This window comes from Gopherus flavomarginatus, chromosome 13, assembly GCF_025201925.1.
Source record: "Gopherus flavomarginatus isolate rGopFla2 chromosome 13, rGopFla2.mat.asm, whole genome shotgun sequence".
Classification (NCBI taxonomy): domain Eukaryota; kingdom Metazoa; phylum Chordata; order Testudines; family Testudinidae; genus Gopherus; species Gopherus flavomarginatus.
Window position 1 is genome coordinate 11401981 of NC_066629.1, and position 22460 is coordinate 11424440.

Consider the following 22460-nt stretch of genomic DNA (forward strand, 5'->3'; position numbering starts at 1 on the left):
GACGACTTGGCACACCACTTCTGAAAGGTTGCCAATCTCCTGCCTTAGTCAATGACCCATTTGTAACACAGATGATAAAAAGCCTCTCAAATTAGAGCAACGCTTTTCTGTACTTAGAATGATGCCAGTCTCTGACTTGCATAGACGGTGGTCATTATACAAAGTATATTGTATATTGATAAATAAATAAATGGTAATTCTGTATCATGCTTTTATGGTATGTAAGAATTGTACATCAGTGCATATGACTGCACCAAATACTTGTGTTTAACAATACTGCAGTCAGAATCTATGAACATTTATACATAACTGAATACAACACCTAATCTACTAGTGAATTTTGTGTGTATTTACATGGGCAGAGGGCATAAAAGGTCACGGGAAGCTAAGCCTCCCCAAACAGGATGAGGCACACCTCCCTTTGGAGGCATGCCAGCCCACTGCCTTTGGAGCGCCGCTGCTGAAAGGGCGCCCGAGCCATGTCCCCGTTCATGTTCTGCCCTGAGGCCCCACTCCTGCTTATTTTCTTCCTGCCCCTGCTCTGCCTTTTCCCAAGAGGCTCCACCCACACTCTGCCTCTTCCCATCCTAACACTGCCTCTTTCCCAGAGACCCCCGCACCTCTCCACCCTCTTCGGGATGGACCAAAGGCGTGGGGCTACACTTGAGGCACCATTGCACCCCCTACTTCTGGGGAGCTTCTGGTACCTGCACCCAGCCTCCTCAAATGCAGGTGTCACACATGAGCAGCATGTATTTGTTTGTAAATATGCTAGTAAAAGACAAAAGAAAAATCATAAGGCCATTGCTGATTGGTTTGCTGTATGGGTTAGTTAAATAGTGAAAATAAGGAACCTCAAAACACCAGCATATCAAACCCTACTATTCTCCGGTCTGTTTCCTACCAGAGGAGTACTGTAAAATGGGCTACTCATTTCATTGAGATACATAGTTATGCATGGCAGCCCTTGTGCCCACTAGAGTAGGATTTTGTGCTGGGCCGAAAGAGCACATTTCCATTTCTACCAGCTCCTAACAAATGTGTCTTTCTAGCACAATCAAAGTAAACACACTGGGGACAGTCCTGCCTTCCACTTGGTTGAAGGTGCTATACAAAAAAAAAAACAAAACCGATCTCTGAGCAAACGCAATGAAAGAGAGAGAGACAAGTAAGGGCAAGGATGCACATACAAACCAAAGCCTGCTACAGCATACTTATAGACTCCAAGACTGGAAAGGGCCATCATCATTCTAGTCTGACCTCCTGCACACTAGAGGCCAGAAATCCTCACCCACCCACTCCTGCAATGGACCCCTAATCTCTGGCTCAGTTACTGAAATCCTCAAATCATGATTTAAAGAGTTAAAGTTACAGAGAAACCACCATTTATACTAGTTTAAACCTGCAAGTGAGGAAGGCAAAACACCATCAGGGCCTCTGCCAATCTGACCTGGGGAAAACTTCTTCCCAACCCCAAATATGGTAATCAGTTAGACCCTGAGCTTGTAGGCAAGACCCACCAGCCATGCACCTGGAAAAGAATTCTCTGTAGTAACTCAGAGCCCTCCCCAACTGATGTCCCATCACCAGCTACTGGATATATTTGCTACTCACAGTCACAGATCAGCTACATGCCATTGTAGGCAGTCTCATCATACCATCCCCTCCATAAAGGTTTCATGCTCAGTCTTGAAGCGAGTTAGGTTTTTTGCCCCCACTGCTCCCCTGGGAAGGCTGTTCCAGAACTTCACTCCTGTGGTGGTTAGAAACTTTCATCTAATTTCAAGCCTAAACTTGTTGATAGCCAATTTATATCCATTTGTTCTTGTGTCCCCACTGGCACTTAATTTAAATAACTCCTCTCCCTTAGCTACACCCAAGTTCTTCTGGAAGGTGCCTAGACTCAGCAGTGCTTAGGTGAAAATTCTGGGGACGTTTTAGTTAAGTTTTAAGAATGCAGGTTTTATTGAGTTAAACGTGAAAATAAACAAACAGCTGCTGTGGGATTTATTTAGCAGTTAGTTACAAAAGAAAAAAATAAAAACTTGTCTGCACATTTTCCAGGGTACTATAGATTGTCATCTTAAGAGTTTCTGCATTAACAATCCCTTAAGATGAAAGGAGCAGTTCAGGTCTCTCGCAGGTATCATTTCAGGCTGTCTGTAAACTCAGGAAAACTATGCTGTATTGGTTTACATGCAGGTCACCTTTTCTATCTTCACAACTCTGAGTACTAAAAACAGAATTCAATAAAATAGATTCTGCAGCAAGGGAGGACTTTGGAGCTGTGGAATCGCAGAACACAGAGGGCCTTGCCCATGACTATCAGATTTCTGCGGAAGAGTAGAGGAATAAGGAGCACAAAGTCACGGAAGAATACTTAGAAGCTACAATCTGAACCCCAGCTGAGATTCCCACTCAGAGATGATCTAATCCTGGCCTGGATTACCAAAGTTGAGGAGAGAACAATCTGGAGAAAGCAAACAGCGGAACAGACAAAGCATTCAGACAGGGCACTCACAAATGCAATGCTCTCCTTCCATTTGCCACCAGCTTGGGCGCTCTCCACCCAAGCCCCCACAGGGGCCACACTCTGGTTCCTCTCAGCCAGTACTGCCTGATTCACTGCCATCCACAGACACCTCGCTTTGTCCCCTACAGGCTGTCCCACCGCCATGCTCCGGGCACAGGATTGCTGCTTCGCAGGTGGCAGCATCCCAGTCACACAGGAAGCCAGCCCCTCATCCACAGCCCTGTTCAAAAACAATGAAAACAACAACTCAAGGGATAGCTCTAGGCAAAAGCATCCCAGTGCCCCCAACCCCAGTACACCCCCGCAAAAGCAACCCAGTGCCTGCTGCCCTGACACAGACATCCCTACACCAGCCCCAAACTAGCCCATAGCCCCATCCCATCCCACTCCAGACACCCCCAACCCACTCCAGCAAAACCAACCCAGCACCCCTTGCCCACACCAGACACCCCTAACCCACCCCCACAGAGTAACCTAACCCAGCACCCCCAGCAGACACCCCCATCTCACCCCAACAAAACCAACCCAGCACTGCCTGGCCCCCAGACAGCCCTAACCCACCCCCATAAACCAGCCCCACGCCCAAACCCACAGACCAGCCTAACCCAGTGCCTCGTGCCACAGACACTCCCATCTCACCCCAACAAAACCAACCCAGCACTGCCTGGCCCCTAGACAGCCCTAACCCATCCCCACGCCCAACCCCACAGACCAACCTAACCCAGTGCCTCGTGCCACAGACACCCCCATCTCACCCCAACAAAACCAACCCAGCACTGCCTGGCCCCTAGACAGCCCTAACCCTCCCCCACACCCAACCCCACAGACCAACCTAACCCAGTGCCTCGTGCCACAGACACCCCCATCTCACCCCAACTAAACCAACCCAGCACCCCTCGGCCACACCAGACACCCATAACCCAACCCCACAGAGTAACCTAACCCAGCACCGCCTGCCCCCGCGACACCCCTAACCCAACCCTACAGAGTAACCTAACCCAGCACCCCCAGCAGACACTCCCACCTCACCCCAACAAAACCAACCCAGCACTGCCTGGCCCCCAGACAGCCCTAACCCACCCCCATAAACCAGCCCCACGCCCAACCCCACAGACCAGCCTAACCCAGTGCCTCGTGCCACAGACCCCCCATCTCACCCCAACAAAACCAACCCAGCACTGCCTGGCCCCCCGACACCCCTAACCCACCCCCACAGACCAACCTAACCCAGTGCCTCGTGCCACAGACACCCCCATCTCACCCCAACTAAACCAACCCAGCACCCCTCGGCCACACCAGACACCCATAACCCAACCCTACAGAGTAACCTAACCCAGCACACCCAGCAGACCCCCCATCTCACCCCAACAAAACCAACCCAGCACTGCCTGGCCCCCAGACAGCCCTAACCCACCCCCACGCCCAACCCCACAGACCAACCTAACCCAGTGCCTCGTGCCACAGACACCCCCATCTCACCCCAACTAAACCAACCCAGCACCCCTCGGCCACACCAGACACCCATATCCCAACCCCACAGAGTAACCTAACCCAGCACCGCCTGCCCCCCCGACACCCCTAACCCAACCCTACAGAGTAACCTAACCCAGCACACCCAGCAGACCCCCCATCTCACCCCAACAAAACCAACCCAGCACTGCCTGGCCCATAGACAGCCCTAACCTACCCCCACAGACCAACCTAACCCAGTGCCTCGTGCCACAGACACCCCCACCTCACCCCAACTAAACCAGCCAGCACCACCTGCCCCCCCCGACACCCCCATAAACCAGCCCCGCGCTACCCCGCAGCCAGGCGCCCCCAACACCCGTCGCCACGGCAACTCGGGCACCTCGCCCCACCCGCTCTCACGGCCCGAACCCGGAAGCAGCTGCCGCCAACCGACACTTTGAATCCAGGCGCCGCTTCCGCCCAGCGCGCTGGACCCACCCCAGGACACGCCCCTTCCGCCTCGCTCGCGCCTGGGCTCGCCCCCAGCGGGGTTCCCGCAAGGGAGGGCGGGGCTGCTGGGGGCCGCTGCGCAGGCGCAGTAGACCGGGCCTGCTGCGGGGCGCGGGGCGGGAAGGCGGGAACGGGCAGGGCCTGCGGGAGCCCGGGCTGAGTGACCCGCGGGGCTGGCGCTGCCGCACTGTGCAGTGGGGGGCTGGGAGCCATTGAACCAAACGAGCCCCTGCATGTGGTGGTGTCACCTCACGGCAGAGGGTGCTGCAGCACCCCCAGTTCCAGCGCCTATGGGTGGGGGCCTCGGGGTGCCAGCGGTCACCCCCCAAACGGCTCCGCCCTGCCCCACCACGGCGCTCCTCCAGGGCCACAAGCCAGCCCTGCCTCGCTCGCTGCAGGCTCGGGGTGGGACGGGTCTCCAGGCTGAGCCTGGGGCGGGGAGTTGGGGTGGAGGAAGGAGTGGGGGTGGGGGGGCTCCAGGCTGAGCCTGGGGCAGGGAGTTGGGGTGGAGGAAGGAGTGGGGGTGGGGGGGCTCCAGGCTGAGCCTGGGGCAGGGAGTTGGGGTGGAGGAGAGGGTTTAGGGGGCTTGAAAGAGTTCAGGGCTGGTGCAGGAGAGGTCAGGGGGTGGGAGGGGGCTCAAGGTGCAGGCTTTGGCTTGGAGAAACTTAGGCAGCTCGCAGAAGCGGCGGCCTATCTGGCAGTGGCTCACAGGCGACCAGGCTCTGCACGCGGTCCCTGCAAGCATCGCCCCCACAGTTCCCCATTCCTGGCCAATGGGAACTGTAGAGTCGGCACTGGAGGCAGTGCACAGAGATGCCCTGGCCGCACCTCCTCCTTAGCCCCACCACGCCATCAGACTTTTAGCGGCCTAAAACCTCCTGGATTGGCTTCAGTAGCCTCTGGGAGATCAAGCCTAATTCCAGGAGACTCCCAGCCAAGCGCCATAGGGTTAGTTCCCTAGACCAGCGACAAGGGTGACCCGGGTCAGTGAGACGGGCCTGCCAGGTAGCCACAGACCAGGCCTCAGGGAAGCTGCTTTGGCTCCGCAAGATGGCTGGCTATTGGTCACTTATACCAAATGCACAGCATATTGGGCCTCTGCCCAGCTCCTTCCCCCAGATTGGTGGGCAACTTAGAGCCAAAGACAGCTGGTAGCCAGTCCAAGAGTAAACTAGCTATGGCTTTATTAACTAGGAAAAGGCAACGGGAGTGTTATGGACAGGTTAAAGCAGCCAACACATAAGCACCAATGAGTCACAGGCTGTGGTTCCAACGAGTGACAGAGCTGTAGTTGTTGTCAGATGCTACCGGTGTGGTGCTCTGCTCTCTCCTTGTTGGTATCACTCGGCTGCGTGCGTGTGTTCCCTCTTGTGCTATCCCAGCTCTGCAGATAGCTGACACAGCAGACCCGAAGAGAATCCCCAATGACCACAGAGTCTAGTAAGGTACAAAGGCACGTCGGCCAGGTTTATTGCGATCTCGGACACAATTGCAGTTCCCTGTAGGTTTCTTAGCCTAATTCAGGGCATACTACAAGAACGTGCCTCTTGGCAATGGACTCGGCTCAGTCAGTGGTGGGACTTTCCACTGCCCCCTAGGCCAGACAAAGACATCGCCCCAGGGATACATTTTTATACACAGGTACAAACAAGTTACACATCACTCCTGACGTATTGAGGTGCAGCCCCTCTACGCAGTAAGGTGCCGCCTCTCACCTTGTATATGTTGGTTCTATCAAAACAACTCTATCCATCATATTACCCTTTTGCCCCTGTCATTGGGATGGGTCGGCCTGTTCTTTCTTATCTGTGGAATGTTCCAGTATAAGGTGTTCTGGTACTGTGTTTATACTTCGGTATACTAGGTGAATATATGTTTATGCAATATCAGCCCTTTCCTTGCCAGCATCTGTGAACTGAGCCGGCCTTCAGCTCACAGCTTGACTTTGCTTTCTAGCTAAGTCTTGACATTACTTTAGTTCAGGCCTCAAGCCTCATACTGGGCCTTTATCAGGGCCTTCACTTACTACATTCCCCCACTTTTTGTCTTTTTATGGGGAGGATGTTTACCCATCGTCCCGGAAAAGCATAATGCATGGACTTAAGATAACCCAGTGGGCTAAACACTGTTATATGGTTACCTTATTTTATTATCCATACACTCACGCCCCATCTGTCTGTTTAGTCTGCACATTCCCTCGTACGACTGAGAGACAGATTTTATTATCCAATTATTTTTTAGTCCCTTATGGTGGGCCTGGGAATGTTAGGCCCGGGACCATAAGTTCTTGGGGGTTAGTAGCCTATCTGGTATTTCATTGAGGGCTTCGTGGGGACACACAGACTATGCCCAGGATATAAATAAAAATGATGGATTATATGACTTACATATTGATATTATCTGAATAGGAGTATGTATGTGAATGATATGGTGATTGATATATAGGTTTTGGTTATAACAATCTACCCATTACTAAAAATATGAATACCTGTGTGCTGTAACAGATTTGTTATTTAGTGTGACTTAGTTTTTGTGCCTTACTTTTTTTACTCTATGAAGTGATTGTTTGGGTGTACAACAACAGTGTTGATTGCCATTTCCATTCCCCTATTGACTCGATCTTGTAATTTTGCACGTTTTGTTTGATGGATCATATAGCAACACATTCCTATTAAAGCCACAACAGTTAGGGCCTGGATTCCCATTAGAAATATGCTTAGGGTGCGGACTACTGGATGCAAAGTCACATCCTCGGGGATTGCCCACCAGGGTGTTTCCACCGCTTGTTGAACCTCGTCCACTTCACGCATTTGCTGCTGGATTAAGTGGGCTATTGATATTAGGGATTCCTTTGTTCTTGCTACTAATTCATGTGTATCTAAATGTAAGAATTTTACAGGTGGAAATAGATCAACCAATAAGCTTTGCAGCTGTTTATGCATAACGACCGTTTCAGTGACAGCCTTACCCGTTTTTGCTGGCCAAAAAGCATGGGCTCCTATCTCAATAATGCCGGTGATAGGTACACAAAATCCTGCCTCACTTGTGGAGCAGATATTGCCATCTATGGAAAAATTATGATACCCTATGGCACAGGCCATGTCCTGAATACGCACTACCTCGTTGACCAATTCCTTTTTTACTAGTCTCGCCCATCCTTTTTTAGTGGCATTGATGTCAATATTGGCATAGCACTCACACAACCACCAGCCATTATGTTTTGTACAGCATGCCTGATTGATTTCAGAGCCAGTTTCCGTCACTAGACGCACAGTGGGGTAGTGTTGTACATATGTCTTATTTACCAAAGTCCCCACACTATTAGCATAATATACTTTAACTGGCTCTTGTACCCATCTAGGCACAGCCATCATGAGGTGTATGCATTTGCATTCCCCTTGATTTCGTTTTGGAATGCTGTCGAACTTAGCGAATTCTAGAAAGAAAGGCATCATATGGTCTATGCCCTGTCGTTGTATTTGGTTCATGATGGGGGCATCGTTTAAAATACGTGGCCAATTATGAAGCTGTAACTGTAGTAAACTTTGCTGTACTATTTCTATTACCCTATTGCCATAGGCTGTGCAGGCCACTGCCAGTGAAACATCATTATTTTGTATACTGTTAATAAGAGACAAAACAGTGGCATTTAGGTGTTGAAACCCTTGTGCAATTACATGCATGTTGTCAATAGTGATTGCGTGTTGGTCCATCAATAAACTGCTAACACCTCCCCCTGTTTTAACTGCTTTACCTATTCCGTCCACCACAGTGCTTATTTTCCAATTAAGATTTTCAATATCTGCTGAATTCCATAGGGACATCCCAAGGCTTGAACCTCCCAGGGCTGCTCCCAATATATCTCTTTTGTTTCTGTTTTGTTGTGAGACAATTTGAGAGCCCTTCCAGAGCTGTAACTGCATTTGCAGCTCAGAATTAAACCAATTTTTATAATGACTGGGACACTGCTCTGGCAGGTTCATTCCTGCGAAATCCAATTTTAATGGCACATAAAGCCATCCTACATTTTCTACCATATATTCCGTAGTGGAGTGTAGGAAAATTCCTGATATAGGCCATAGCTGTATAGGTGGACATTCTTCCTCTAGCCACGTCCAGACTAGGTATTAAAATCGATTTTAGATACGCAACTTCAGCTACGGGAATAAACGTAGCTGAAGTCGAATTTCTAAAATCGAGGTACTCACCTGTCTGGACGGCGCGGCATCGATGTCCGCAGCTCTCTGTGTCGATTCCGGAACTCCGTTCGGGTTGATGGAGTTCCGGAATCGATGTAAGCGCGCTCGGGGATCGATACATCGCGTCCAGACTAGACGCGATATATCGATCCCCGAGCAATCGATTTTAACCCGCCGATGCCGCGGGTTAGTCTGGACGTGCGCTAAAGTAGTATCTATGTATGGAGGAAAGGGAGGAGATGATGTAGGGTCTAAAGTGGGGCATACATCCTTACAAACCTGCACATGGTAAATGCATTTACTAATACTGGGGGTTATAGACCAAGTCCCTGTGTATGTGCCTGCATCCCTTAGCTGAATATTACGGATGCGGATCGATGCACTCCACTTATTTTGCACATTTGTAAATTCCGCCCTATTTAGCCAATCTCCATATGTTTTTACCTGCACATTAATATAACTGATTACAGGGTTTATTGCTCGAAACCAATCCAGAGAGACTGTATTGGTCTGGACCAGGTGTGGTTGTATAATGCATGTTAGTGTAAGATCTTCCCCCACCATTACTGTAAGATAGTCCTCCATAATTTGTTTTGGTGACACTAGAGCATGCTGCATTTCCGGAGTTGCTTGTTTTCTTTCCTTGTTTATATTATACTCATGGTGTTGTGGTGCAATAACGGGGACATTGTTGTCTGAAACTGGAGGAGGGAGAGCTAAAATATCCATGGGTTTACAATTTACAATAACATCAACTTTCCAACAGCATGCATACTCCCCCTGTGTTTCTTTACTTAAAGTTAGTTCCTTTTCAATTTGTTTGTGTGCATCCTTAAACTCTGGTACGGGAACCAGTTGAGTTTGGCCCCTGTCATTAACTTTCCATCCCCACGCCATTAGGATTGGGAAAGGCGATGTCCAGAGGATGTTTTCCATTTGTCGCTTTCCTTCAGTGTCGCACACCAACTTTAACACAGTTCCGGAAGGGTGCTGCTGGCTAGTTGTTTCCCATCCGTTAGGGTTATCAGCTGTTTAGACCCAGAAGGTTCTGGTCACCGAATGGGTTTGGTTGATTTTGATGACATCTGCCAGTCCCGTTGACTCTTGGGCTACTACCAAAACGCCTGCCACGATCCAAATCCATGTTGGCATCTTAACCTATGAAAAATACAAAACAACACTCGCCTCTCTCTTACGTATACATAATAGAGGTTATACTGTATGATGTGTTGTTTTTTTTGTAGCAGCAATATTTTAGAGCCATAGTGTTTGATTTATGCTAATGTCAGTTAGTCGCATTCATGTATCTTTGTTGGCTCTTGCTGGATATAATCCATATTTAACAAAGCCAGTATGACCTCATCCTTGAGTGGATTTAAGAATAGGAATCTTGTTCCCATGGGGACCATAGGAACATTGTTAATCCATGAAATTCCTGGCCCCACCATCCACAGCGGCTGTTTTCCTTCTTGTTCCAATGTTCACACAGAGGTGTTTACATCATTCCACCAGATAGTGAGTATATTACCAATGCCCCAAGTGAACTGACCCTTCGCTCTTAATTGTCTGACTGGGTAGGGTCTAGTTAATTCAAAATGTTTTAATTGTCCCCACGCAATATGTAACAGTAAGCGGGGTGCAGATGGGGCTGTAAGGTTAAAACTTATAAAACTTCCATTATTTAGTTGGAAGGTCTCCATGGTACTTACGGCACTTGCTTATTCTGCGTATTTTCCAGATCAGCGGTCGGGGTCACCAGTGTTGTCAGATGTTACCGGTGTGGTGCTCTGCTCTCTCCTTGTTGGTATCACTCGGCTGTGTGCGTGTGTTCCCTCTTGTGCTGTCCCAGCTCTGCAGATAGCTGACACAGCAGACCCGAAGAGAATCCCCAATGACCACAGAGTCTAGTAAGGTACGAAGGCACGTCAGCCAGGTTTATTGCGATCTCGGACACAATTGCAGTTCCCTGTAGGTTTCTTAGCCTAATTCAGGGCATACTACGAGAAAGTGCCTCTTGGCAATGGACTCGGCTCAGTCAGTGGCGGGACTTTCCACTGCTCCCTAGGCCGGACAAAGACATCGCCCCAGGGATACATTTTTATACACAGGTACAAACAAGTTACACATCACTCCTGACGTATTGAGGTGCATCCCCTCTACGCAGTAAGGTGCTGCCTCTCACCTTGTACATGTTTGTTCAATCAAAACAACTCTATCCATCATATTACCCTTTTGCCCCTCTCATTGGGATGGGTCGGCCTGTTCTTTCTTATCTGTGGAATGTTCCAGTATAAGGTGTTCTGGTACCGTGTTTATACTTCGGTATGCTAGGTGAATATATGTTTATGCAATATCAGCCCTTTCCTTGCCAGCAAGTGTTGTCAGAGGTGTGTTGTCAGATGCTACCGGTGTGGTGCTCTGCTCTCTCCTTGTTGGTATCACTCGGCTGCGTGCATGTGTTTCCTCTTGTGCTGCCCCAGGTCTGCAGATAGCTGACACAGCAGACCCAAAGAGAACCCCCAATGACCACAGAGTCTAGTAAGGTACGAAGGCACATCGGCCAGGTTTATTGCGATCTCGGACACAATTGCAGTTCCCTGTAGGTTTCTTAGCCTAATTCAGGGCATACTACAAGAAAGTGCCTCTTGGCAATGGACTCGGCTCAGTCAGTGGCGGGACTTTCCACTGCCCCCTAGGCCGGACAAAGACATCGCCCCAGGGATACATTTTTATACACAGGTACAAACAAGTTACACATCACTCCTGACGTATTGAGGTGCAGCCCCTCTGTGCAGTAAGGTGCCGCCTCTCACCTTGTATATGTTGGTTCTATCAAAACAACTCTATCCATCATATTACCCTTTTGCCCCTGTCATTGGGATGGGTCGGCCTGTTCTTTCTTATCTGTGGAATGTTCCAGTATAAGGTGTTCTGGTACCGTGTTTATACTTCGGTATGCTAGGTGAATATATGTTTATGCAATATCAGCCCTTTCCTTGCCAGCATCTGTGAACTGAGCCGGCCTTCAGCTCACAGCTTGACTTTGCTTTCTAGCTAAGTCTTGACATTACTTTAGTTCAGGCCTCAAGCCTCATACTGGGTCTTTATCAGGGCCTTCACTTACTACAGTAGTAACCTGTCGAATGCCTTTTAAGGCTAGCCCCAGATGGCCTGGGGATATCTGCTTTTATTTCTGAGCCCTTGTGAGCAAAGAGATAACTTTCTTCTTGTGAGCATCTCTACCTGTACTTACCCCAGAATTCAAACCCATGGGACAAGTGCTCCTGCCCATAACTTCTTTGTGGGTGGATGTGGCAATCACCAAAGTTCTCATCCTACAGTGCCCCATTAAGTTTTGATAGCCCTTCTTTGTGAGTGGGTGAACCACTCTTCTTGCCCAAGTGCACAGATTTGGAGCAGGCATTTCTACAATTATAAAGTAAACCTATATTACCTTAGCATGGGATACAGGCATTACAAGTAAGATTAATGCACACAGCAACTTACAAGCATTTTGGTGAATCTAAACACATCTTTGCAAGTCTAACACCTACCCTGAACAATATTAATGTAACCCTTCTGCCCCTCTGAGTTGGCAGCAACAAGGGCTGGATTCAGTATCCAGGGGTTCCTTTTCAGTAACACAATGCATAACCGGCTCGAGCCCCCACCCAGTGACCTGGGACACTCACATACTACACCCCCCTGGGCGCCTCTAGGAGGCAATACTTCCCCTCTCGCAAGCACGGAGTCTGAGTGTAGCAAAATCTTTTTAATAAAAGAAGGAATCAATGCGGCATCCCATTGGAGAAACACCACAAACAGGGTTATAACACAAACCATAAACAAAAACCCACCTCCAAGTACGTTTTGCACTGTCCTTTTTCCCCTTAGGGTTTTAAGTCCAATCACCCCAAAGTCCAACAACCCAAGAGTCTCTGGTCAATGCCACCCCAGAGTTCGAGTTTATCTGTAGAGGTCCCTCCCCCCAGCCTGGGTAGAAAGGGGCACCTTACATGGTCCGGGGCCAACTGCCCTGCGTCTCCATGGGTTCTGCTTCCGCCTTCTCCACGAACTGCTCCGCTTTACCAGCTGCTCCACTCTGCTCCTCCAGCCATCCTCAGAAACTGCTCCGCTCCACCAGCTGCTCCGCTCCATGAGCTGCTCCAGTTCTCCCTGCAAACTGCTCGGGTCTGCTCACTCTGCAGACCACTCCACCCGTCCCACAGCCGCGCCGCTCTGCCAGCCGCTTTGCTGCCACCAGCTGTCCCGTGATCCGCTCCAGCCATCCCCACAACTGCTCCACTCTGCTAGCTGCTCTGTTCCACAGTATATCTTCAGGCTCCCCCACTAGTTAGCACAGTACTCAGTGCTCTCAGCTCAGTAATTTCAGCTCTTTAGTGATTTCAACTCTTAGTGATCTCAGCTCTTAGTAGGGGAGCCCCAGTGCTAGTGCACCATTAGCCCAAAGTGAGTTCAGCTCAGTAACCTGTATTTAGATTCTTGAGGGAATAAAAAAAAATCAACTCTGACATTCCACAGTGGAGAGAGGAGGGGGTGGAACTGGTGCTTCTGGCTCCACAAGGAGACTGCCCCACCAGGCACAGATACCTGTCCCCAACCTCTCTCAATTCACTGCGTTTTGGAACCCATGTCCCTTGTCTAGCAAGTACCACCCAACTGAGGGTGAGTCATTTGTCACCAAGCAGTCCCACAGCTCGGCAGTCTGGGATAGGGTAGGCGTGCCTATGCAAATATACTCTCTGAAATTCTTTCCACCAGATGTCAGGGTAGAGCTTATCCTGACTCTGCTTACATCCTCCCCCCAGCCAAGAATTTGTTGTCCCAACAAATTACATTCCCTACTATACCAACTTATTGGTCCCCTCCAAAAGGCATTAGATAGCCCACTTTAGCTTTCACAAACCTGTGTGCTAAATGTATAGGCTCCTCACTAATCACCCCAGGTGCATCGTAAGTTAACCGTTTCACTGGTCTTATTACCCTGTCTTGCCTATTGAGAATCTCTGTTGCTATGGTAGGGGGGACATCCTCTTGAGTGACGGATGGGGAGGTTTCCTGTGAGTTCCCCTTGAGTACTGGCATAGGCCCCTGCATTTCTAGTTCTAACAGTGGAGGGTCGCAGGTGCTCTGGACATCCTCCATCTGTATGTCACCACTGTCCAATAGCCTGTTTAAGTCATTACACGGGGGTCCCACCAGTGGCTCAGGGATGTCAGGAATGGGCCTAAATACTTCTGCCATAGGGTTTAGGGCGGAAGAGGATGTGCTCTCTTCTGATTCAGCGGATCGAGACTGAAATCTTGTCTTCATCCCAGGATACACCATGGTTGTGTCTTCCTCCTCAGACTCACTGTCAGATGTGCTGAGTAGGGGTAGGTTAGCTGCAGGAGGCCGGCTGTCCACGTTGGAAGGCGGCTTTGGTACAGCACCTTCGTTCTGCCCAGTTGCCCTGTTGTGGTCCATCTCATAAGGGCTGCCTACCAATTCTCCCACAGGGAGCAAAAGGTTTTGGTCTGCCCTGGACCCTCTTCAGGTTTGATCTTGTAGACCGGCAGGTCTCCTAGCTTTTCCATCACTAAGTAAGGTATTGCCTTCCATCTGTCAGCTATCTTGTGTTTGCCAGCAATACCCAAATTTCACAGCAGGACTCTGTCCCCTGGCTGGAGCTCTTGCAGACGCACCCTAGCATCATATCGATGTTTGTTGCGTTCTGCGTTCTTCCGAGCTGCAGATGTAGCTAAGTGATAAGCATCCCGTAGCTTTTCTCGTAGTTGGGATACATATTGCTGATGGATTTCATAGCTATCGCCATCCTCTGATACACCAAAGCACAGATCTATGGGTAGTCTTGGTTCTTGCCCAAACATCAAGAGATATGGGGTGACCCCCGTAGGATCGTTCTTTGTGGCGTTGTAGGCGTGCACCAGAAATGCACCATGTTGGCTCCAGGTTGCCTTCTGCTCTGGCCGCAAAGTCCCTAACATATCCAATAGAGTTCGGTTGAACCTCTCTGGCTGAGGGTCACCTTGCGGGTGGTAAGGCATTGTCCTCGACTTTTTAATACCTGCTATCCTCAGCACCTCCTTCAGAAGGTGACTCTCAAAGTCTCGTCCCTGATCTGAGTGTATCCGGGCTGGGAATCCATAAACTGAGAAATATTTTTCCCACAGTACTCGAGCGAAAGTGGCGGCCCTCTGATCACGTGCGGGATATGCCTGTGCATATCGCGTGTAATGGTCGGTCACTACTAAGATGTTCCCAATATTCCTCTTGTCCACTTCTAAAGACAAGAAATCAATGCAAACCAGCTCCAGAGGTTTGTTACTGGTGATGTTCTTCAGATATGCAGCCCTCATGGGCAGAGTTTTCCTTTGAACACATCGCGCGCAGGTCTCACATTTCCTGCGAACATCTTCAGCCATCCGTGGCCAATAGAATCTACTGCGGATAAGTTCCAGGGTCCTCTCCATCCCTAAATGTCCGAAGTCATCATGCAGGGCCCTCATGGCCAGGGCTCTGTAATCTTTTGGCAGCACTAGTTGATTCCGTTGCTTTTGTACAGGGTCTGTGGTTGTGCGGTGTAGCACTCCCTGAATCAGTTTTAGTTTGGTCCATTCTCTCAATAGTAGTTTGCCCTCTGGGGTAGGTGGGACAACCTCAGCTGGGCCTCGCCCCTCTCTTTTGGCAAGTAGTGCATCACGAATGTCAATATCTTGCAGCTGGGCTTCCTGCCAGTCAGCCGCATTGAGCATGGGCAAGGGAGATTGGTCCAAAGCAATATAGTTTATTGAAGCAGAAGGCACGCATTCAGGGGGTAGGCCCAAAGTTTCAGCAACACATCCATGAAGGCTCTCATGGGCCTCTGGCTCTCGGTGACTCACACTGCAAATAGCTCTCACTCCATCCGTGGGTATCATACCAACTTCTGGTGCCTGTGGACGCCTGGACAATGCATCTGCATCTACATTGCTTCTCCCTGATCGGTATTGAATGCTGAAGTCATAGCTAGCCAAAGCGGCCACCCATCTTTGCCCTGTAGCATCCAGTTTAGCACTTGTTAACACATAAGTCAGTGGGTTGTTGTCTGTCCACACCTGGAACTGAGCCCCATACAAGTAGTCTCGAAATTTCTCAGTGATGGCCCATTTCAAGGCCAAGAACTCCAGCTTGTGGGTGGGATAGCAGGTTTCACTATCAGACAGTCCTCGGCTGGCAAAGGCTACAGGTTTACGCTTGCCTTCCACCTCCTGGTACAGTACTGCCCCCAGACCCTCCAAACTGGCATCAGTATGCAGGATAAATGGCTTGCTTGGGTCAGCAAATACGAGGACTGGGGCATGAGTTAGGCAAGTAATGATTTCTTGAAAAGCCCTTTCACATCTCTCATCCCACCGTGGCCCAAAGGGTTCAAAGGGGCCATAGTGTCTCTGCACGGAAGGCCCTTTATTCTTGGTCTTAGATTTGTCCTTGCTGGACTGATATCCCCTGGTAAGGTCATTGAGGGGTTTTACAATTGTAGCATAGTTTTTCACAAATCTACGGTCTTGCTGGACTGATATCCCCTGGTAAGGTCATTGAGGGGTTTTACAATTGTAGCATAGTTTTTCACAAATCTACGGTAATAACCACTAAACCCAAGGGAGGTCTTGAGTTCTCTGTAGTTGCTTGGACCTGGCCATGTAGTGAGTGCTTCTATTTTATCAGGATCAGTACTCACACCCTCTTGGGACACGATGTGCCCCACATACTTCACTGAGGTCCTGCAGAGCTGGCATTTGTCAATTGAAAGCTTCAAACCATAATCCTCCAGCCTATCAAGCACTTTAAGAAGTCTTTCTTCATGCTCCTCCAAAGTTCTTCCAAACACAATCAGGTCATCCAAATAAACTAACACTTGCGGTAAATTCATGTCTCCCACAACTTTCTCCATAAGATGTTGAAATGTGACAGGTGCTCCAGAAATCCCTTGGGGCATGCGTTCGAACTGATAAAATCCTAATGGGCAGATGAAGGCTGTCTTCTCCTTATCTTCTTCACCCAGAGGGATCTGGTAGTATCCACTCCGAAGATCCAACACAGAGAACCACTGGCTTCCCAGCAAACAGTCTAAGGCATCTTGAACTCGAGGCATTGTGTACTGATCAACCACAGTACGGCGGTTTAGGGTGCGGTAGTCAATACACATCCGGATTTTCCCATTCTTTTTACGGACCACCACAATGGGTGAGGCGTATGAGCTGCGGGACTCTGTAATGATGCCATTTGCAGCCAGCTCTTGAAGATGTCGTCGCACATCTTCCATCTCAGAGAGAGCAAGCCTCCTAGATCTCTCTCTGAAAGGTCGAGAGTCATGTAGTCTGATGTTGTGCTCTACTTCTTTTGCACATCCCACATCCCACTCATGCAATGAGAACACCTTGGATCTTTCACAAAGTTTCCTCCTTAGGCGATCTTTCCACTCCTCGGACAATGGTGAAACTCCAAAGTCAAACTTTGCTGGATCTATTGTTGGCACTTGAGTCTCATACTGGGGTTTTACAATTGATTCAGGCTCAAAGAGGTCTGCTATCTTTTGTCCTTGCCTCACAACAACATCTCTACTTGTTTCATTAGCAATCAGTATAGTCACCTTTTCCTGGGCTTCAGCAGGTAGAGTTATGACTCCACTGGGGACCAGCACTCCTTCCGGGAGCTCTCCTTCAGCCGGCTGCTCTATCATTGCTAATGCCCCTTTACTGCCTTTCAGCCTGGTACTCATGACAAGTACTTCTTGCTCCGTCCTTGCAGGCACTACTAAGGGGGTTGTACCCATGTACTTCAGTGCCCCAATCGGTAGCTCAGATGTCTCCTTTTTAGCGCTCTCAATCTTCCTATAGGCTTCAGCACAAAGCGTATGGATCATCAGGGTACTCAGGTACGGGTCCCCAGCCCGTTGTCTGCAGTAATCCGCGAGCACCTTGAAGAGGCTGGAGTTGGTCCCTATCCGCACAGACACATCAGAGGTCCCTTTCGGGTCAGGGCATATTAAGGCAGCGGTGTCTACCTCTTGCTTTACCCCAGCAACCTCCTCTGGGAATTCCAGATGCATTATGACATACCCTTGATAGGGGTATTCATCCATGCTGAGGCCACACAGACCAATGCCAGTCAGTGGCTATATAGGCAGGTGCCTACGCATCTGTTGGTAGAATGACTGAAATATAATAGTCACTTGAGATCCAGTGTCAAGCACGGCTTTACACTCCGCCCCTTCAATCCTCACCATGACCTCTGCTTGAGGGCCTATCAGTCCTGCAGGGATCCCAGCTGGATGGTCTCTTCTGGGGGAATCTTCAAATCCTCTAGGCCTAGGTGGTCTCCGTCCCCGGACCTTCTGGCAGCTACTGGATCTCTTCCAACTAGTCCTCAGCTTTTCATACACTAAGGAGGGGTTCTCTTCCTTATGGCAGTTAGCAGCATTGTGCCCATCCTGACCACACAGGTAGCAAAAGAATTGTCCTTTCCCCCTTCGGCGAGGTGGGACGGTGACTCTAGATACTGACTTCTCTATCGTCACCGTCTGAGGCTCCTCATTCCTGGAAATCTTAGCTCTGTCAATGATGCTTTGCAGCTCAGCTATCCGTTCTGTCAGGACCTGCATTTGTTGGGCAAATTCCTCTGTGGTGCTCACCATCAGTACCCTGGCCATTGGCGGTGGCGTCGTGCTGGCTGGTTCCAATGTTTGGGCTTCCCAACACTCGCTGGCTGCCTGCCTTTCTTCTTCTTCCCTGACCTCCTTTATCAGCTGGGAGTAACTTGGGGGATGTTCCTGCCGTTCTCTTAGTCGGAGATGAAGTAGGATCGGGTTCTGATACTGAGTCCCTCTTACAACCTGAGCCAGTCTGGTCTGATCCATCTGCTCAGCAGTCACTGCTCCCCTCATAACAGCTCTCTGAAGCAGTCTCTCCAGCCTCTGTATATAGGCTGAAGTTTTCTCACCCCTTTCCTGTTGGGAATTAATGAATTTACAGTAACTGTCCTCAGGGCCCTCTACGCTCCCAAAGGTATTATCAAGGGCCTCTAGGCAGTCCTTCACACTGACCTCAGGGTCAATGAGCTTCAGGGTGCGAATTACATCTGATGCTGGGCCACTAAGGCTCTCTATTAGACATCGTCGCTTTTCTACATCGGGTACGGCCCACTCCCGCAGCATTTCAGTAGTATGCTCCGACCAGAGTTCAAACTCCTCTTCCCCATCAAATAACCTTAAGTTACAACAAGAGTTTGATGTAGCATAGGCCAACACAATCTTTTCCAATATATGCCCCAGTGTTTTTGCCCAATCATAGGCTGAGTCTGCTGCCCCTGAGCTAGAGTTTGGGCCCAACAAACCCGACATATTAGCCATTATACAAACAGTAGTTTCCTCAAAATATAAACACAATTATTTCCCAATACAGTGGAACACTCAACAGGTGCTTGCGAGGGGTACTGACCCAGGGATCCCGGACGAGCTCCCAAAAATGTAACCCTTCTGCCCCGCTGAGTTGGCAGCAACAAGGGCAGGGTTCAGTATCCAGGGGTTCCTTTTCAGTAACACAATGCATAACCGGCTCGAGCCCCCACCCAGTGACCTGGGACACTCACATACCACACCCCCCTGGGCGCCTCTAGGAGGCAATACTTCCCCTCTCGCAAGCACGGAGTCTGAGTGTAGCAAAATCTTTTTAATAAAAGGAGGAATCAATGTGGCATCCCATTGGAGAAACACCACAAACAGGGTTATAACACAAACCATAAACAAAAACCCACCTCCAAGTACGTTTTGCACTGTCCTTTTTCCCCTTAGGGTTTTAAGTCCAATCACCCCAAAGTCCAACAACCCAAGAGTCTCTGGTCAATGCCACCCCAGAGTTCGAGAGTTTATCTGTAGAGGTCCCTCCCCCCAGCCTGGGTAGAAAGGGGCACCTTATATGGTCCGGGGCCAACTGCCCTGCGTCTCCATGGGTTCTGCTTCCGCCTTCTCCACGAACTGCTCCGCTTTACCAGCTGCTCCACTCTGCTCCTCCAGCCATCCTCAGAAACTGCTCCGCTCCACCAGCTGCTCCGCTCCATGAGCTGCTCCAGTTCTCCCTGCAAACTGCTCGGGTCTGCTCACTCTGCAGACCACTCCACCCGTCCCACAGCCATGCCGCTCTGCCAGCCGCTTTGCTGCCACCAGCTGTCCCGTGATCCGCTCCAGCCATCCCCACAACTGCTCCACTCCGCTAGCTGCTCTGTTCCACAGTATATCTTCAGGCTCCCCCACTAGTTAGCACAGTACTCAGTGCTCTCAGCTCAGTAATTTCAGCTCTTTAGTGATTTCAACTCTTAGTGATCTCAGCTCTTAGTAGGGGAGCCCCAGTGCTAGTGCACCATTAGCCCAAAGTGAGTTCAGCTCAGTAACATGTATTTAGATTCTTGAGGGAATAAAAAAAAATCAACTCTGACATTCCACAGTGGAGAGAGGAGGGGGTGGAACTGGTGCTTCTGGCTCCACAAGGAGCCTGCACAACCAGGCACAGATACCTGTCCCCAACCTCTCTCTCAATTCACTGGGTTGTGGAACCCATGTCCCTTGTCTAGCAAGTACCACCCAACTGAGGGTGAGTCATTTGTCACCAAGCAGTCCCACAGCTCGGCAGTCTGGGATAGGGTAGGCGTGCCTATGCAAATACACTCTCTGAAATTCTTTCCACCAGATGTCAGGGTAGAGCTTATCCTGACTCTGCTTACATTAATATACAGTTGAGCTGGTCTGAATGCAGCTATGACACCTCCAGCATTGGCAAGAGCTGGCACCTGGTTTACCAGCATTATGGGGGCAGCTGAAGGGGGCGAGGGTGGCAAGGAGCAGCAGCTGATCTTCAGGCAGCATGACCCTGTGCAGGAGTACTGGAGAGGAGGAGCGCTTGCTGTGCCAGCCCAGCCACAATGGGAGCTGCTTTGGGGGCTCTCAGGCCCAACTCACAGAAACAGCCTGAGGCTGACACCCAGTGTGGAAAAGTTTAGCCTGAACATTTAAAGTTTAGGTTTTTTTTAAAATATATGTATCTTTATAAAACAGCATCTTCTAGCAGGAGGTGCTGGTGACATCACTAGTGGATGGTGCCACCAGCCGTGCCTGTAATGAGGCCCTTTTACCTGGTACTGCTAGCTAGAAGCTATTACGCTCACGGGCGTAATTTGTAAAGTGTGGTTTACCAAAAAAAAAAAAAAATTAAAAATTGGACAGTAGCAGCTCATGACTCCAAGTGACTGAAGCTGGTGATAGTCTCAACAAACAGAGCCCTGTTGGTAGCTAGCTGCTTCCAGCTGACTCAAACCATTTGGGGCTTCAGGGTGACAAGGTGGGTGAGGTAATATTTTTTATTGGACCAACATCTCGAAAACTTGTCTCACCAACAGAAGTTGGTCCAATAAAATATATTACCCTCACCCATCTTGTCTCTCTAATATCTTGGGACCAACATGGCTACAACAACACTGCATACACAAAGTGACAGTCCTAGAATCTTATTATATAGCTAACTGCATCTATGTATGGTTTCTATCTAGACAAGACCTAAAGTTCATGGTGAGCCATGAGAGGTCTCCTTGGAGACCCACTGCAGAGTTCAGTACACAGGTATGGGGACAATGCTACTGTACTCCCAGTAGTACCACCCAACCTCTGTCTTCCAGAGTCCCCCAAATCTACTGGAGCAGGGATCCCTTCCTCAGGAGCTCCACATTTTGCAGAGGGTGTTCTTTGTTCCCTGTGGCCCCCATAAACCACACGAGGGGAGGTTCCCCCTCTCACTTGAGCTGCTGGATGGCGAGATCTTGATTGTTCAGCGACCAGTCGCACTCGTAGCCCTAGCTGTGTGCATGCCAGAATACAGGTCTGGATCTGCAGGTGCCGTCACACACTGGGCTCAGGTCTCGAGCAAGAGATCCCTTCTGCAGTTACCAAATACAAACATGGCAATGTAGCATGTTCTCCTTCCTACCACTGAATTGTGGGGCTGCGCACTAGATCCCATATCTCAGCTATGGAACTGAGCTCCATTTCAATACTGCAGTAGAGATGTTTGCTACCTAGTGGTAAATAAGGAGTTTGGAATTTATGGAAAAGCAGTGACACCTCGTGGTCATTTAAGTAACTATTTGAACACCACATGTTTCTTCATTGAGGAGCAGCAGCATCTGGGGCTTTAAGGAAACCCTCAAATAATGAGAGACTCACAGTACAATCAAGGAACTGGTGACACTGTGAACTAGCTTCCCTAATGCAGAAACAGAGCAACGCAAATTAAGTAGAGCACACATTCTGTTTTTTACGACAGATCTGTTTGCCATCTTCTGCTTCGGTAGGGCTGTGGTTTGGAACATGTTAATAACGTCATACAGGGAAATCTTATAACTTCACATCCCATGTCGCCACACATATTTTACGAGGGCAAATATGACCCAAAAATTATGAGTTTTCAAATGATACCTTAAAAGGCATACTTCAGAAAATAAGGATGGCCATACTGGGTCAGACCAATGGGCCATGTAGCCCAGTATCCTGTCTTCCGGCTGAGGCCAGTGTGAGGTTCAGGGATGCTAGGGACGCTCATAGCATGGGGTTGCATCCCTGCCCATCCTGGCTAAGAGCCATTGATTAACCTATCCTCCATGACATCTTCATACAAACATTATTACAGTAGGGCATAAGGTATCAAGACAGGGATAAATTC

The 22460-nt window shown here is 49.4% G+C and overlaps 1 protein-coding gene across 5 annotated transcripts in view; it reads right to left on the bottom strand.

Moving 5' to 3' along the window:
• The window catches only part of CCDC15 (coiled-coil domain containing 15), a 35936-nt gene extending 31456 nt beyond the window's left edge, over nucleotides 1-4480 (bottom strand). For 2 of the 5 annotated variants that reach the window (XM_050921645.1, XM_050921641.1), the window contains exons 1-2: nucleotides 4338-4477; nucleotides 2522-2753 (exon numbers count right to left, since the gene is read on the bottom strand). In XM_050921645.1, coding sequence (XP_050777602.1) covers nucleotides 2522-2716 — 195 coding nt within the window. In that variant the 5' untranslated portion in view covers nucleotides 2717-2753; nucleotides 4338-4477. Of the gene's footprint in view, nucleotides 1-2521; nucleotides 2754-4337 lie in introns of all 5 variants that reach the window. The other 3 variants (XM_050921642.1, XM_050921643.1, XM_050921644.1) reach the window with 3 other exon arrangements.
• Between the last annotated feature and the right edge of the window lie 17980 nt (nucleotides 4481-22460).